This window comes from Pygocentrus nattereri, chromosome 29, assembly GCF_015220715.1.
Source record: "Pygocentrus nattereri isolate fPygNat1 chromosome 29, fPygNat1.pri, whole genome shotgun sequence".
Classification (NCBI taxonomy): Eukaryota; Metazoa; Chordata; class Actinopteri; order Characiformes; family Serrasalmidae; genus Pygocentrus; species Pygocentrus nattereri.
This window is the reverse complement of record NC_051239.1, coordinates 11,670,148-11,684,215: the sequence shown is the minus strand read 5'-3', so window position 1 is coordinate 11,684,215 and position 14,068 is coordinate 11,670,148. Positions and strand designations below refer to the sequence as shown.

General features: G+C 38.2%; 1 protein-coding gene across 5 annotated transcripts in view; it reads left to right on the top strand.

The window, feature by feature from the left end:
• The window catches only part of sorbs3 (sorbin and SH3 domain containing 3), an 85,319-nt gene that overhangs the window by 36,347 nt on the left and 34,904 nt on the right, over positions 1 to 14,068 (top strand). For all 5 annotated transcript variants that reach the window (XM_017696408.2, XM_017696407.2, XM_017696404.2 and 2 more), the window contains exons 2-8: positions 636 to 692; positions 5,899 to 6,078; positions 8,439 to 8,511; positions 9,410 to 9,540; positions 11,624 to 11,687; positions 12,635 to 12,658; positions 13,068 to 13,170. In XM_017696408.2, the coding sequence (XP_017551897.1) occupies positions 681 to 692; positions 5,899 to 6,078; positions 8,439 to 8,511; positions 9,410 to 9,540; positions 11,624 to 11,687; positions 12,635 to 12,658; positions 13,068 to 13,170 (587 nt within the window). In that variant the 5' untranslated portion in view covers positions 636 to 680. The remainder of the gene's footprint in view (positions 1 to 635; positions 693 to 5,898; positions 6,079 to 8,438; positions 8,512 to 9,409; positions 9,541 to 11,623; positions 11,688 to 12,634; positions 12,659 to 13,067; positions 13,171 to 14,068) is intronic.

Genomic DNA, 14,068 nt, shown 5'->3' with positions numbered 1-14,068 from the left:
TTAATATTCTCTATGGTGGGCAAGGTTGACAGTTCTAGCAAACATCTCCAGCCCAAAGTTTGCTTAAAAGCCGCCCACCAGAAGCTGAAACTTTATAATTTGTTCCTGCAACAGCATTTTCAAGCAAGCCCAGTTTGACAGGAAAACCACAAATCTGGCAACTCTGAGTGTGGGAGGGCATGCTGTACCAAAGGCCCTGTAATGTAACCAATGAAAATCAAATGCTCAGGATCCTATATAAACACTTCTTCTGTTGGTGCGTCTGATCTGCCCTGTTTGTAGCTGGTTTGTTTTACACGCAGACCTCCCATAGCATGGAAATCTCACATATGAATGGAATTAAAATATTGAGGAGGCATCTTAAGTGCTATCACATTAATCAAAAGGGGATGGAAAGGGGGGGTTACTTAACAAGCGGACTGTTTGTTGTCATTTATTTTGACTGGGGGATGGCATCCCCTTGCATTTCAAGTCTTGGATATAACTGTTACTTTAGAACTTAGCACTGAGGCCTAGACTGTCCTTTTGCCTTTAAAACTGCCTGATTTTACACAGTCATACCTGAAGATGAAGACATTTAGATTTGAAGAACATGCAGTGTGGAACTAACAGCAATCTTCTTGTGCTTCTCACAGGCAGTGAATCTGAACTCTTCATAGACTGATCCCACCGCAGATGACATGCAGCCTCAGGTAGGAATGTACACTTTGTATGAAACAACTTTATATTGCACTGCACGCTTAGAAATACAGGTTCAGCTCTGCTGATTATTCTAATAAACTGAAATTCCGTAGTTAAAGTAGCCTACAACTGATAACTCTTCACCCTTTAACCTTGAAGGTTGGTACGCAGACACCATAGCAACGACAGCAGTCTCACCTAGCTAGTAGCTAATGAAACAGCAAAGAGAAGGATTTAAGACATTGATAATTTAGAGACAAATAGACTTGTTTGCATTTAGAATCACTCCAGCTGGTTTCCTAATACATTTACATCTGCAATGAGAAACTGTCAAACACTAAGCCGTGAAGATGAAGTCAGCTTTTCCCGTTCCACCTTTAGTGGCGCAGCAGTTACATTTTGGCCCCTCAGATACCTTTTAAGGAGGAACGAGAACATTTAAACTAGAAGCTGTCAAATGAGAAGTGGCTTTGGCCTCATAAAATGTCAAGCGTTAAGAGACATTTTACAAGAAATTATTCTATTTCAGAGGCAAAGTTTCCTGCCAGAGATGTGAGATGGTAAAATGGGCATAAAATTGGTCTGTTTTTTTTTTTAAAAAGATAAAATAATTAAATGGCTAAGATCCAAATAAAATCATTCACAGTCGTTAAAAGTGAAATGCTCCATTCTAGAGAAAGTTACAGTCAGAATTGTTCACAGTGGTGGTGAAAGGAACCAGACATCTGAAGAGTTTAAGGCCTCTCAAAGCTAATGATGCAAAGAAAGTTATTAGATGAAATGGTTCAGAATACATTGCCTGATGACTGAGATTGTTTTATGATAACTCAGACTCACTGTAGGCTCACTGGTCATTTTGGATAGTAAATAAATTGGCTACATTTGTATTACAGACATCATGACCCTTGGTTCCCATCACCACCACTGTAAAGACATCCAAGTCATAAGTCTCTCCACAATGCAGCATTTCACAGTGAACCAATCTCACAGACTTAGTTTTTACATTTAAATAAATGAATTTAGAATTTTAAAAAATAGGTAGAATTCCCCTTTAAAAGTGCCTGTCTGCAAATTGGAATCACTGGCTACAGACACTAAAGGTGATCACTATGGGCTCAGTGTTACATGGCTCTCATTTCCAGATTTCTGAAAACATGGGCTCAGTAACTGAAGCATGTTGGCAGGCTGAAATACTTTCACACATTTCCTTATTAAATGATTAACATTTATTTTCTTAAGAGGCACCTTATTTAAAGGGTAATGAGAATTCTATTACAGGTGCCAACCAATTCTCACCCTTCAAAGCATACTTAGCGTCTAAGCAAACACAGACCTTTTCCAAACCTTTTTAGGCCCTGAACTGCTAAGCTTTATTAAGCTGGAACTGCTTCACACTTCAGTGCCTTTTTAAACCTGCCAAAGCCTGGAGAATTCTGCAGCACCTTGGAAGATGCCTCCCACAAAAACACCCAAACAACATAAAACCATGAACTAAACTGTGAGGAAAAGAGAGAAGGACTAATTTATGGTTAGATTTGGCTGTATGGAGAAAAAAGGCCTTAGTCCCTGGTCCCTTGACTCACAAAAGCATCTTCGTGATTGAGCAAGATACAGTTTCACCATCTGTGAGAATGCGGGAATCTTCCCATGACCTCTGGAGTTCAAACTGAGAAAAGAGAGAGAGAGAGAGAGAGAGAGAGAGAGAGAGGGCCACAAGAGAAGCCATGGAGAAAATGAATGTGTGAAAGAGAAAACAAGCAATCTTCAAGACTTAGATAGCTTAATAAAAACACAAATGCTAGCAGAAATACATTAACATGTACACAGTCATAGTCGAGCCATGCAGAACAATATATGGGTTTTAAATATATGATGTATATTGGCATATGCAGATCCATCCATCCATCCATCCATTCATTTTCTAAGCCGCTTCTCTGTCAGGGTCATTCAACTTATATTTGTCACATATGGACATTATTAAACTAACTTATTTGAAATTGCCATTTTCAAATATGACACATTTCAACCATACATCAATACATACAAACATATATGCATAACAGACATTTAACAATATATAATAGAAAATATTATTCATAGATGCATGGCATATATGGCTCATCTGTCTTTCTTACACATACTTCCTAATGACGTGAAAATTAGCGTAATAACATTTAAATAATTGAATAATTCAAAGCAAACAGACAACATAAGAACAATCAGAACTGTACATATATGTATGATCCATATATTATGCATATATGTCCAATATTTGATCATTACATATGTATGCACCATATATGTATATATATTTTATGTACATATTGAAGTATATGCCTGACTCTATAAGATATATGTGCATATATGTCCAAATATCAGGTTTCCCTGTGTAAAACTAGAAAAATGCAGTTGCTATTGTCTTGCAATATTAGCAAGGCCAAGGCAGAAGTTCTGTTCTGTTAGCAAGCTAGCTAATTCACCAACCATGAACACTTATGACCAAAAAATCTGAGGGAATTATGTTGGCGTATTTATACTCATGAAAGCAAAGTGCTGCACACAATCAGCAAAAAAAAAAAAAGCAGAAGTGCTTAGCGAATCAGCTAACCTAGTGGTTAGCAAGTTGGCTAACTTGTTAACCATAAAAACAGTAAAAACACATTGTAAAACACGTCTACCATATAATACAACCTCCCAACTAACTGTGTATCGTGTTGCCCCTCTTGTATGTGCTTATTTATAGCTATTTGGGTAGAAAAATGAAATATATAAATAGCGATGTTCCTGTGCTACAGTGGACTTGTAAGGGAATTGAGGAGCTGCAACTTCCTACCTGAAAAGTCTGTGTTCTCAGTTCCAGCTAATGATGTCAAATAGAAATGAAGTACTATTCTCTTTAAAACAGATTTGCTTTGGATCAAACATATGGACACAATAGGTGGTTGAAACTGTAACATTAAAAATAAATAAAGTTCACTGTTTTCAGGAGGTAACTATATCATCATGCATCACATCACTCATATCACTAACGTTAGCTGGCTAATTTGTTGCTGACTATTCCCACATTCATGCTTTTCCATGCTTTTTCCCCACATAAGCATATTTCTTACTTATCACAAACAGTCATATTTTATACTTCCCGCCGAAACAAACAGTCATATTTCATACTTCCCTCAAACACAAACAGATGTTCAGTGTTATTATATATAGCCCTGCCCTAAGGTCAGTGGTTTTATGGCTGGTAAACAATGCAGGTTTACTTATAAAGGATTTCCAAAGATGTACTTGCAAATTTAATTGAAACAAGTATAATTTCACTCACAAGACGCCAGTGTGACTGGGCTGACTTTGAAATGAAAGGTTCTTTAGGGAACCAAACGTGGCTCTTCTGTGGCATCACTCCACACAGAGCTCTTTTGGCACCGTTATTTTTAAGAGGGTAGGCCTGTAATGAGAGGGGAAAGTTGGTACACTTCTTGGTCTCTGACAACTGACATTGACCTCATCTTGACCCTGTTGGCAAAAAGCCACACCTCAAGGAGGGCCTGGATGAGACAGGCCTCTAAAAGGACAGTAATGAGCCTCTCCTATTCTGTCCCCCTAAAGAGCACGGCCACAATGGGGCCTTTGTCCTAGCTTGGGATGATAAATGGCACAAAGCGGGGTGGGGAGGGGGTTTCCCCCCAATAGAGTGGCTTTAAAGAGATTAGAATGACTTCCTTTTTCTCTTACACCTATGTAATGAGGGTCAATTAGAGGAGAGAAGAAGAGAGAGGGAGGAAAAACTTTAATATGCGATACCTGAAGGCCCAACACAGATGCATTTACAGCATGTTCCACTTTGGTTTCACTCTCCTGATTCTGCCTCGATCTGGCCGAATTGTATAAACAATAATAAAGGATAGTTACATTGTGATAGTTTAGATTGTTGTAATAAATATGCCAATATTTGAATCTTTGACATTTGACATGACATTTACATTTGCTAAATCATGTGAATTCATCGAGACTTCTGCAGTTGGACACAATGTTCACAGCTCAAAACTCAAAGCCCTGAGATTTGTTAAAGAGCTTCTTTGCATATTGCAGCCTTTCTTGATATGAAAGCTAGGCATTCAGTTAAGGCTATAAATGTCAAAACCTCTATGATTATGCTAATTTCTGCTAGCACCCTTATGGGATTTCTAGCAGTACATTAGCGTAAATTTAGCACCAGTACACATTTTTTCACTATTCTAGATTAAAGACAGTTTTGAAGTTTGTAAAACACATTCCATATGTTTTATTTGAAGCTTGTAACAGACAGTAATGTCATTTTTACCTTGTATGAAGCCGTTTTGATTCTTTCAGTAGAGCATTCTAGCATAAGCCTGCGCTGCGGTTTTCCATTTCTAATAAAGAACTGAAACTTAGTTTAGACTATGGCTCCTTTTCACACTAACTGATGTATCTAGAACTTCCAGAAGGCCTAGAGTGACATTTTTAACTCAGAAATTTTTACCCCTCACCCCACCCCTCCCCCAATGTACACCAAACCTGTGACTGATTGATTCCACTCTCACTTCCAATTATGTTGGTAGTTAATCTGACACTTTAGGTCTCCTGTTCAGCTCCTGAAGCCCTAAAGAATGAAAGAGCTAGCTTGGTATCTACTTTGATGCCATAGAGAAAAGACCAGATTGGACAATTTTTTGTTGGGTGTTTGAAGATGTTAAATCTTTTGTTTTCAACCAAAACTTAACAATGAAATAAGAGTGCAAGTACACGCATGAAATTGTTTCACCTTCTCTGAAGGCCTAGAAGGCCCTGAAGGTTCTGCATCGCTATCATCATAATGATTAAAAAATGATATATCTTCTAGCTCCAGTCATAAGGCCATCATTGATGAGGAATTTTGTAAATGAAGCTCTTACTGAGTAGAGCAAAAGCATCTCCATCAAGAAAAGCAGTCAGTTGGATCGTTGATAGATGCTATCTGTCTTTCAGTGCTGTAATCAAAAACAAAGCAACCCTAAACCAGCTTCAAGAACTTCAGCCAAAGATGTGGTTTCTTCTGCGATTTCCACCATAGCTATTGGAAATACCTTCAAAACTGCTGCTGTAGATTGTAAGAACTTGCTGATTGTTCTGATTAAGCAATGCCTAACTCAATCTGTGGGAGAAGCATGAATTGAAACCTTACGGGCAAGTGTTAATGAAATTTTCCCTTTTCTTCAGAGGACGGTGGTGTGTGAGCATCTAAACGGCTCACGGATTGTTTTCTCAGATGAAGGTCGACAAGGAAATGCTCTCTCTCCAGACATGACCCAGGAAGTAGTGGTGATCTCCCCAGGACTGCCCACACCTCCTCTGAGCCCCTACTACAAAACCACTGCTTCTGCACCTTCTCAACAGAAGGCAAGATCACCCACAACCATACTACTCACACTGAACATAGCAATAATAATAATAATAATAATAATAATAATAATAATATTAATAATAATAATAATAATAACTTAATTTATAAAGCAAAGTCAGCAGCTCAAAGTGCAATATTAGCCAAAAAGATGAACCACTAAAAGTGTATTAGTCTACTATCATAGACAGCTGTTATAAAGATAAAAAAAATATATAATTTAAATAAAAACCTGAGATACATTTTTAAGTGTTTCTTAAAATGTGTTCTGAGCTTGACTGTCTAGTAAAAAAGTGGAACTGAGTTGCACGGTTTAGAAGTATAAGAGTTCTCCCCACATTTTCTGTATTTTATAGAAAGTATTTGCAGGCCTGTATCTGTGGTTCCAAAATCATGTTGGAACATAAACAGGGATGTTCTGTGAGGTATGCAGGTGCTTTATGGCCATTTATAGCTTCAACAACTACTAACAGAACTTTGAAATCTCTCCTAAAGGAAACTGGTAGCCATTGGGGGGGAGGGGAAGGGGGGGGGGTTGGCCAAAAATACTATATCATACTTTATAACATTTTCATGACATACCATATGTATCACAATAGTTCATTTTTCTGAAATTTACGAAGTTGAAATAGAATCTGTAGATTTCTACTGAGGCACACAGATGGTACTGTTTAAATTGGGTAGCCTGACAAAACAGTGTGAATCCATGGACCCAACCTGCCTTGTCTAAACAGTCCAGGCTGGTGGAGGTGGCGAATGTAATGGTGAGAGGAATGTTATCTTGGCACACTTTGGGCCTGTTACTACCAAACAGTCATTGCTTGGATACCACAGCCTATGATTGCTGACCATATGCATCCCTTCATGGCCATAACTTAACCATCTACCAATGGCTACTCAAACTGGTTTTTAAACTCACAAACTGGTTTTATGAACATGTTCTTCAGTGGCCTTCTTAATAACCAGATCTAACAGAACACTTTGAGATGTGGTAGAACTGGAGATTCCCAGCATGAAAGTGTAACTGGAAACTCTGCAGGAATTGCATGATGCAATCATGTCAGCAGAGGATCAGAACCTGGAATGTTTCCAATCGATGCTATGAGGAATTGAAGCCATTTTGATATCATTATATTATTGTAAGTGTTCCTATCATATTATAGTGTTCCTAATAACATGCTAGGTGAGTGTGTGTAAATGTTTTGGTTTTTAAAGACATCACTAAAACAGTGAAATCAGAACAGGCTGTTTTTGCAGCTGGACTGCATGGAGAGGGGTGAATGGTACATTTTGAAACTTTAACAATATGTACATATTGTATAAAAATTCCAAACAGTACGGAAAATCTTCCATGATATGGGCCTTTAATAATATAATAACAACATATTCAATCATATGTAATGTATAATTATTTATTTACAATCAAGCTGTCTGCCTCAAGATTTGATGACCAGTTTTCAAAAATAAGGCCTTTTGTTTATTTTACTCTCAAATAATTTTTAGTTATTATACAATCATCCACAGCTATGTTCATTTTCCTGAACACATGTAACATGAATTCTTTTGTTACATTAATTAACATTAATTCTTCCTATAATTAATTTGAAACCTGTATCCTGTGACACACAGTACCAGCATCTTATCAGAAGTACTTTATACGTGTGTCTGCCACATGATTATTATAACATAATATTGAATATAAACATTAATGATTTTTATTATTGATATAAAATATTTGGAGTTGTGTTGTTGAAACATTCCTGAAATTCTACAGTTTCTGAAATAATCTCCTGAAGCAATCACAAGCTTTAAAAGAACCATATTACACTAAATTACTTCACACTGTCCTTTTGGAGACCCGCTCACAAGACCGTCGCCCTGACAGTCTGAGGCGAAGCATAAGATGTGCAGTTACGCCACCTTGTGGTTCTATTTAGAAGCACAAGTCTTTCTCTGTGTTCAAATGACATGCTTTTGCTATTTTGTGAGAGAAAGTAACTGAACATATCATCTATGAATAATTACAAAGAAAAAGAGATGCAAAATTCTACTCGATTCATTCATTTACATTTTTCATCTTGAAAAAATGTAGAAAATTTCAAGTGTGCCATAACTTTTGCACAGGCTACATTTTATGCTTTATTTTTTCACCCCAATATGTTAAATTCAGCAAATACACAGTCTGACTCTAAATGTGTCCAAATATTTTCACTTAGAAAATCAACTAAATATATCATTTGACTGGGGTGCCCAAACTTTTGCACAGGACTGTGTATATGTATGTGCATAATATTTGAATGACTTTAATGCATGCCTAGCTCAAGGTCTCTCTCTCTCTCTCTCTCTCTCTCTCTCTCAGGTTGCGGAGGTGAATGGAGGTGGAGTCCCTGCCCCAAGTTTTGGATCCTACTACGGTCCCTGCCAGTCACATGGTACTTCACTCCCATAGTGCTAATAATGACTCATGTTCAGTTGCTCATAATAAAATAAAGCCAGTTAGGTGGTCAGTTAGCATTATGATGCTTGTTAATTGGTCCCATCCAGCTTTCAATTCCATACCAATTATTTGTACAGTGCTTTTTTACAGTAGATACCATCATAAAGCTGCTTCATGCGGATGCCCGAACAAGCCGAGGCAATGGAAACTGAGCTAGCCCTATCATGAGGAAGAGACTTTGGATGAGATTCAAAACAGGATTTACAGCGTTTACATGCAGTAATTTGATCATAATTAGATTTCTGCAGTTATCTGATTATTCTTAGATTGGAGTGAGGTCTAGAAATCCGATTAAGAAATCTGATAAAGAGAGCTGGATTTTAGTTCAGTAATCAGATTTCTCACTGCATGTAGACTCTTACTCTGATTTCTTTCACATTTCTTAGTCTTCACATGTGTGGAAACAAATTGTGGTACCAGAACTGAACAAGCAGCGTTGCCGTGAGATGGCAGCAAGACACTAGATCCCCTTTAGATCCCAATAAGAAACCATCAAAAGCATTTAGAATCAGCCTTCAGTCACTTGTTAAACTTGTTAGGGTCTTTTACATTGTGATCTCAACCCATTAAAAAGCCAAAACACATTACAAAACCTTTAGGAACTAATAGAAACACTTAATGGTTGGCAGTGTGATCTTGCTGGTGACCAGTATAGCCAGTGAGGAGTTACTACTGTAACAGTTAACCGTTGTAAATAGACTGTATAGCAAAAGGACAACAATATCTATAGACATCTAAGAGTTAACTGAATGGAGTTGGATCATGTGGGGTTTAAAATCTAGATCTATATGACATAAATACAGTTTAACTCATGCAGTAAATGTTTCTTGCAGATGGGTTAGCTAATGGTGGGCCACGTTCTGCCACTCTGCCCCACACTTCCACCACCAGAGAGGAGAGGCTCATCAAGTACTCTGGTATCGGGCCTGTGGATGAGACAGGCATGCCAATCGCATCTCGATCAGTGAGTATCCATTGACATGCTATGCAGACTGCGTGAGCTCCGTGTTCAAAGACCTCAGCTCTACTGAACAACTGCCAAAGCTGTGCAGATTAGCTTGTGTAATGGGTGTAGCAGTAAACTAGTGAGGTGAAGTGCTGTAGCCTTGGCACAGTGTGCTGGTGTACAGCGTCTGATACCTCAGAAACAGGCTGTGTACTTTGTAATAAACCTATATGCTCCAGTTTATAGGCCAATTTGAAACTCATAAACACTATAGCAGTGGATTGCAGTGCCTTCGTCAGCACCTCACATGCTGTATGTGTTTAGCTCTCACCTATAATTTAACTCGTGAGATAATTATCAGCTCCTTTATGAGCAGATTCAGCTGAATAAACGTGCAAGAAGTTATCAGTCATACATAGGGAGCCCTGCTGGTGATATCCAGTATAAATAAATATAATGCGTGGCCACGATTTAGTAAGGCATAATCTCATTCCTACGCCTCACTAAGTGGGGCCACCCATTAGGATCTTGTTCCCACAAGTTAATGTCATGGTCATGCATTAATTTTATATATATGGGATGTCACCAGCAGGGCTCCATAGTAAGGTGTGAGAATGAGATAAATAAGCCTTGACCAAAGCTTAATCAGGCATGATCTCGTTCCCACACCTTACTAAGTTGTGGCCATGACTTAATTATCTCGTTCCCATGCCTTACTAAGTTGTGACCATGCATTAGATCTTGTTCCCACTTCTTACTAAGTCATGGCCATGACTTAATTAATCTCATTCCCGTGCCTTACTAAGTTATGGTTACGCATTAGGATCTTGTTCCCTTGCATTAACGCGGCATGGGCACACATTATTTTTTAGTTAAGCAGGATGTCACCAGCAGGGCTCCGTACATACTTGAGAAAAATTGAAGATGCCTTTCCTGAAAATGACTCAAGTAAAATTAACCAATGAGCAAAATGCTCAAGTAGAGGCTTTAAAGGGGAACTCCACCAATTTTTCAAAATTTCTACATAATTAAATGGTTAAGATAACCATTAAACATAGTCCTTTAGTGTGGTTTCATGTGAAACGCTCCGTTCCAGAGAAGCCTGCCGAAACTGAATTGTTCGGCGTGGTGGTGATAGGAACCAGAAATCTGTAGCGTTTAATCCTTCTGAAAGCTAGAGATGTATGCTGTGTGATGTCTGCAGCATTGTTTTATGATGGTTTTGTGATAAAACTTTGGCAAAATATGTATTTTAATCCATTTTAAAACACAACTTAGAAGCCCAAAGTGAGGCCCACTTTCCAATGATAGACCACATAGACTTTTGATTTGACCCTGCAGAAAGTTGCCTCGCTCACTCATGCAATAAAACAACAAAACAAACAGTTTTTCTTTTTCTTTGAAGACTTGGGAACCACTGGAGTGAAGTATATCTTTTAAAGAATTCAAGGACAAACCATTCTGCTTCATATGTTAAAAAAACAATCTGTATTATTTAACATATTAAAACCCTTAAATTCCCAAGCTTATTATATTCTAAGGCTTATTACTTAGAAAATACATCGAAAACACTACACTGACTGTTATTAGTTACAGGAGTGAGGAGTGGAAACCTTGACTGACCAGCAGCTTCTGACCATTTAAGGGGTTAAAGAATATAACATTTGTCAGCATTCGTCAACATGACCAAAGCACACATGCTCCAAATGAGTAATATTAGCCAGTAATATTATGTTTCACCTCCACCTCTCACAACCTCTCAAGTAAAGATGTAATTTACAGGGAGTTTAACCTGTAAAGAAAAAAACAACTTTTGCACAGGCCACATTTTTTTATTCTTTTCCCTCAATATGTTAAATTCAGAAAGGAAACAGTAATTGTACACGGCCTACAGAACCATGTTCTGTGTAGAGGATGTTCACTTAGTTTCAGTACACAGAAAATCAACAATGTAATTTGACCAGGAGTACCCAAACTCATCCATGTTTCCCAGCTAGTTCAGTCTCATGTGCTCCTGCTGTGCTGAGCTGGATTAGGATAATTGCAGTTGCTCTGTTTTCTGAGGTGCAGTTTGTTTTCTTGTTCTGTGTTTCAATACCAGAGTGTGAATAAGCCCAAGGACTGGTACAGGAGCATGTTTAGACAGATCCACAAGAGACCTGAGGGTACGTAAACACACACACACACACACACACACACACACACACACACACACACACACACACACACACACACACACAAATCCTTTGCCAGTTTTGTCTGTGTAGATATAATAGTAAAGCTAGTAGATAGTGAAATGAGATGCTCTGGAGCAGCTGTACATATGCTTGTGGTCACTATGCCTAATACCAAGCATCAGCTGGAAGGGTATAAAACTCCCGTTTGGCTGTGGAGCAGTGGAACTGTTTTCTCTGGAATGATAGAGCTCCATCTGATACCTCTAAAATGAGTGGGAGTTATCCAGAACTAATCATCCAACACCAGTAGCTGATTTCACTCAACGGTCTTGTGGCTGAATGCAATCAAATCCTCACAGCAATGTTCCAACCTCTAGTGTCAAGCTATACCAGAAGTACTGTTACTGCAGTAAGGAGAGACTTCTTATTAATATCCTTTATTTCAGAAAAGAATTGAGCAGGTGTCTACAAACTTTTGGACACATAGTGTGCATGACAATGCTTTTTTCAACCTCACTTCTTACAAAAGCCTTTTCTCAGTAGCTGAAATCGGAGCTGAAATGGCGTTAATTACCTTAATGCAGGTCTCAAAGGCAGTGGGCAGAAACATAAGAACCTACAGCTTTCCTGTGGTACCCATCCAGGATGGACCCTCCAACTATTTAGTTGCATCAGGCTAAAATTGGGGTTACAGTTAGACTAACTGTACATAAAAGTTCCTTTAACCTGGATGAGAGTGTAGAGAAGCCTGTATTGGTAGAACAGCTCCTTGCTGATACTTTACAGAATGTTTTTATGAAAGGGTTGGACTTTATGAAAGGGTTGGACTTCAGTTTTTCTAAAATGGTTGGAAACTCTGAGCTGGAACTTGCTAAGTTGTACTTTTGTTGGAAAAGTGTCTCATTCCATGTTGTTTTTTCTCTTTTCTTTTACAGAGCTAGAAATTGACTGGAAAGAAAGTACGTATAACGCTGTCAAGTTTTTAGTGTTTTCTTTTGCATTAAGCAAGCACTACATGCTGTGCTCTGCTAATGTTTGTGCACAATTTCAATATTTTATTTTTTTATAGTTTTTTTGTCTACATTTTTGGAGTTTAACCTATTGGGAAAAATACATAAAATATACAATTTGCAATAACTTTTGCACAAACTGCATTTCATATTATATTTCCAGAATATTCAATTAGTGTGTTCACTGAAGAGGATGCGTTGTTTTTTCCCCACTTTGAAAATCAACACAATGCGATTTGACCAGGCGTGCCCAAATTTTTGACTGTATAAGGCCTGTTCAGACAATAGCATGCAGCTGTAGCACATCTGATGGTATGAAGTATGTAATGATTGATGAAATGTGTTTATCTCTGTGTAGGGAGGCTGTCCCCCAGTCCCCCTTTAGAGTCCAACCAGGAGCATGGTCATGGGCCAGGAAAAGACCCCTTCACTCTCACCCAGCATGGAGCTCTACCTGACTGGTGAGAGAGTGAGAGAGTGAAAGAGTGAGAGAGAGAGAATAAGACAGATAAAGAAAGAGAGAGATTAGACCTTTTGTCTGAAACTGACGAAACCTATTCATGCACCTCAGGTTTGGACATTTCTCGTCTTTGGTTCAGATCCCACATTTGAGTTTGCATAAAGATAAACTAGTGCAGTTATGAGAAGCTTTATTTTACACTGATATGTATTTACTATTGGATATGTAACCAGTACTGCGAAGGTACCCATCTAATTAAAGCTATACCATGTCAGTTTTAGGGATTTGGAGACCTCTCTGGTCAAAATATGTAATTGCACACAATGTGCAGAATAGCATTTTGTAATGTGGACTGTGCATCGGACTCCTTCCTTGGGCAGTCTGATATTTGGCTTGAATTTGAGTGCTGAACGAGTATTCAAAGAGAACCCAGTCAAAACGTAGTGCAAACCTCTTCTGAGTATGAGTGTGAAAGTGAATGATCTACTTTTTGTCATCATATCTTCATCAGTACAATATGTATTTTGTATTTGAGGCCTCAGCATTGAGCTGGACCTTCTTTTAGAGCCTGTATGTTAAAGCCTCCTTATGAGGTCATTTTTTCTACTTCCTTCAAATTTAACCAAAAAAATCTGACACACACTTTAAAAAGATTCTTCCAAACCTTCTAAAATGTTCTACCAGGGTTCCTTGGTAAAGAAAATGGTTCTTATGCTGTAAGAACCCGTTGCATCATTAAAGGATTCTGTGCATTGTGAAAGCGTTCTTTAGGTTGATAAATGTACTGATGGTTTCATACCTACCTTTTTGAAAAGGGTTCTATATAGCACCAAAAAGGGTTCTTGCACTATCACAAGCTTGGCATCAGAACAACAGTGGAAACCTTTTTGGTGCTATAT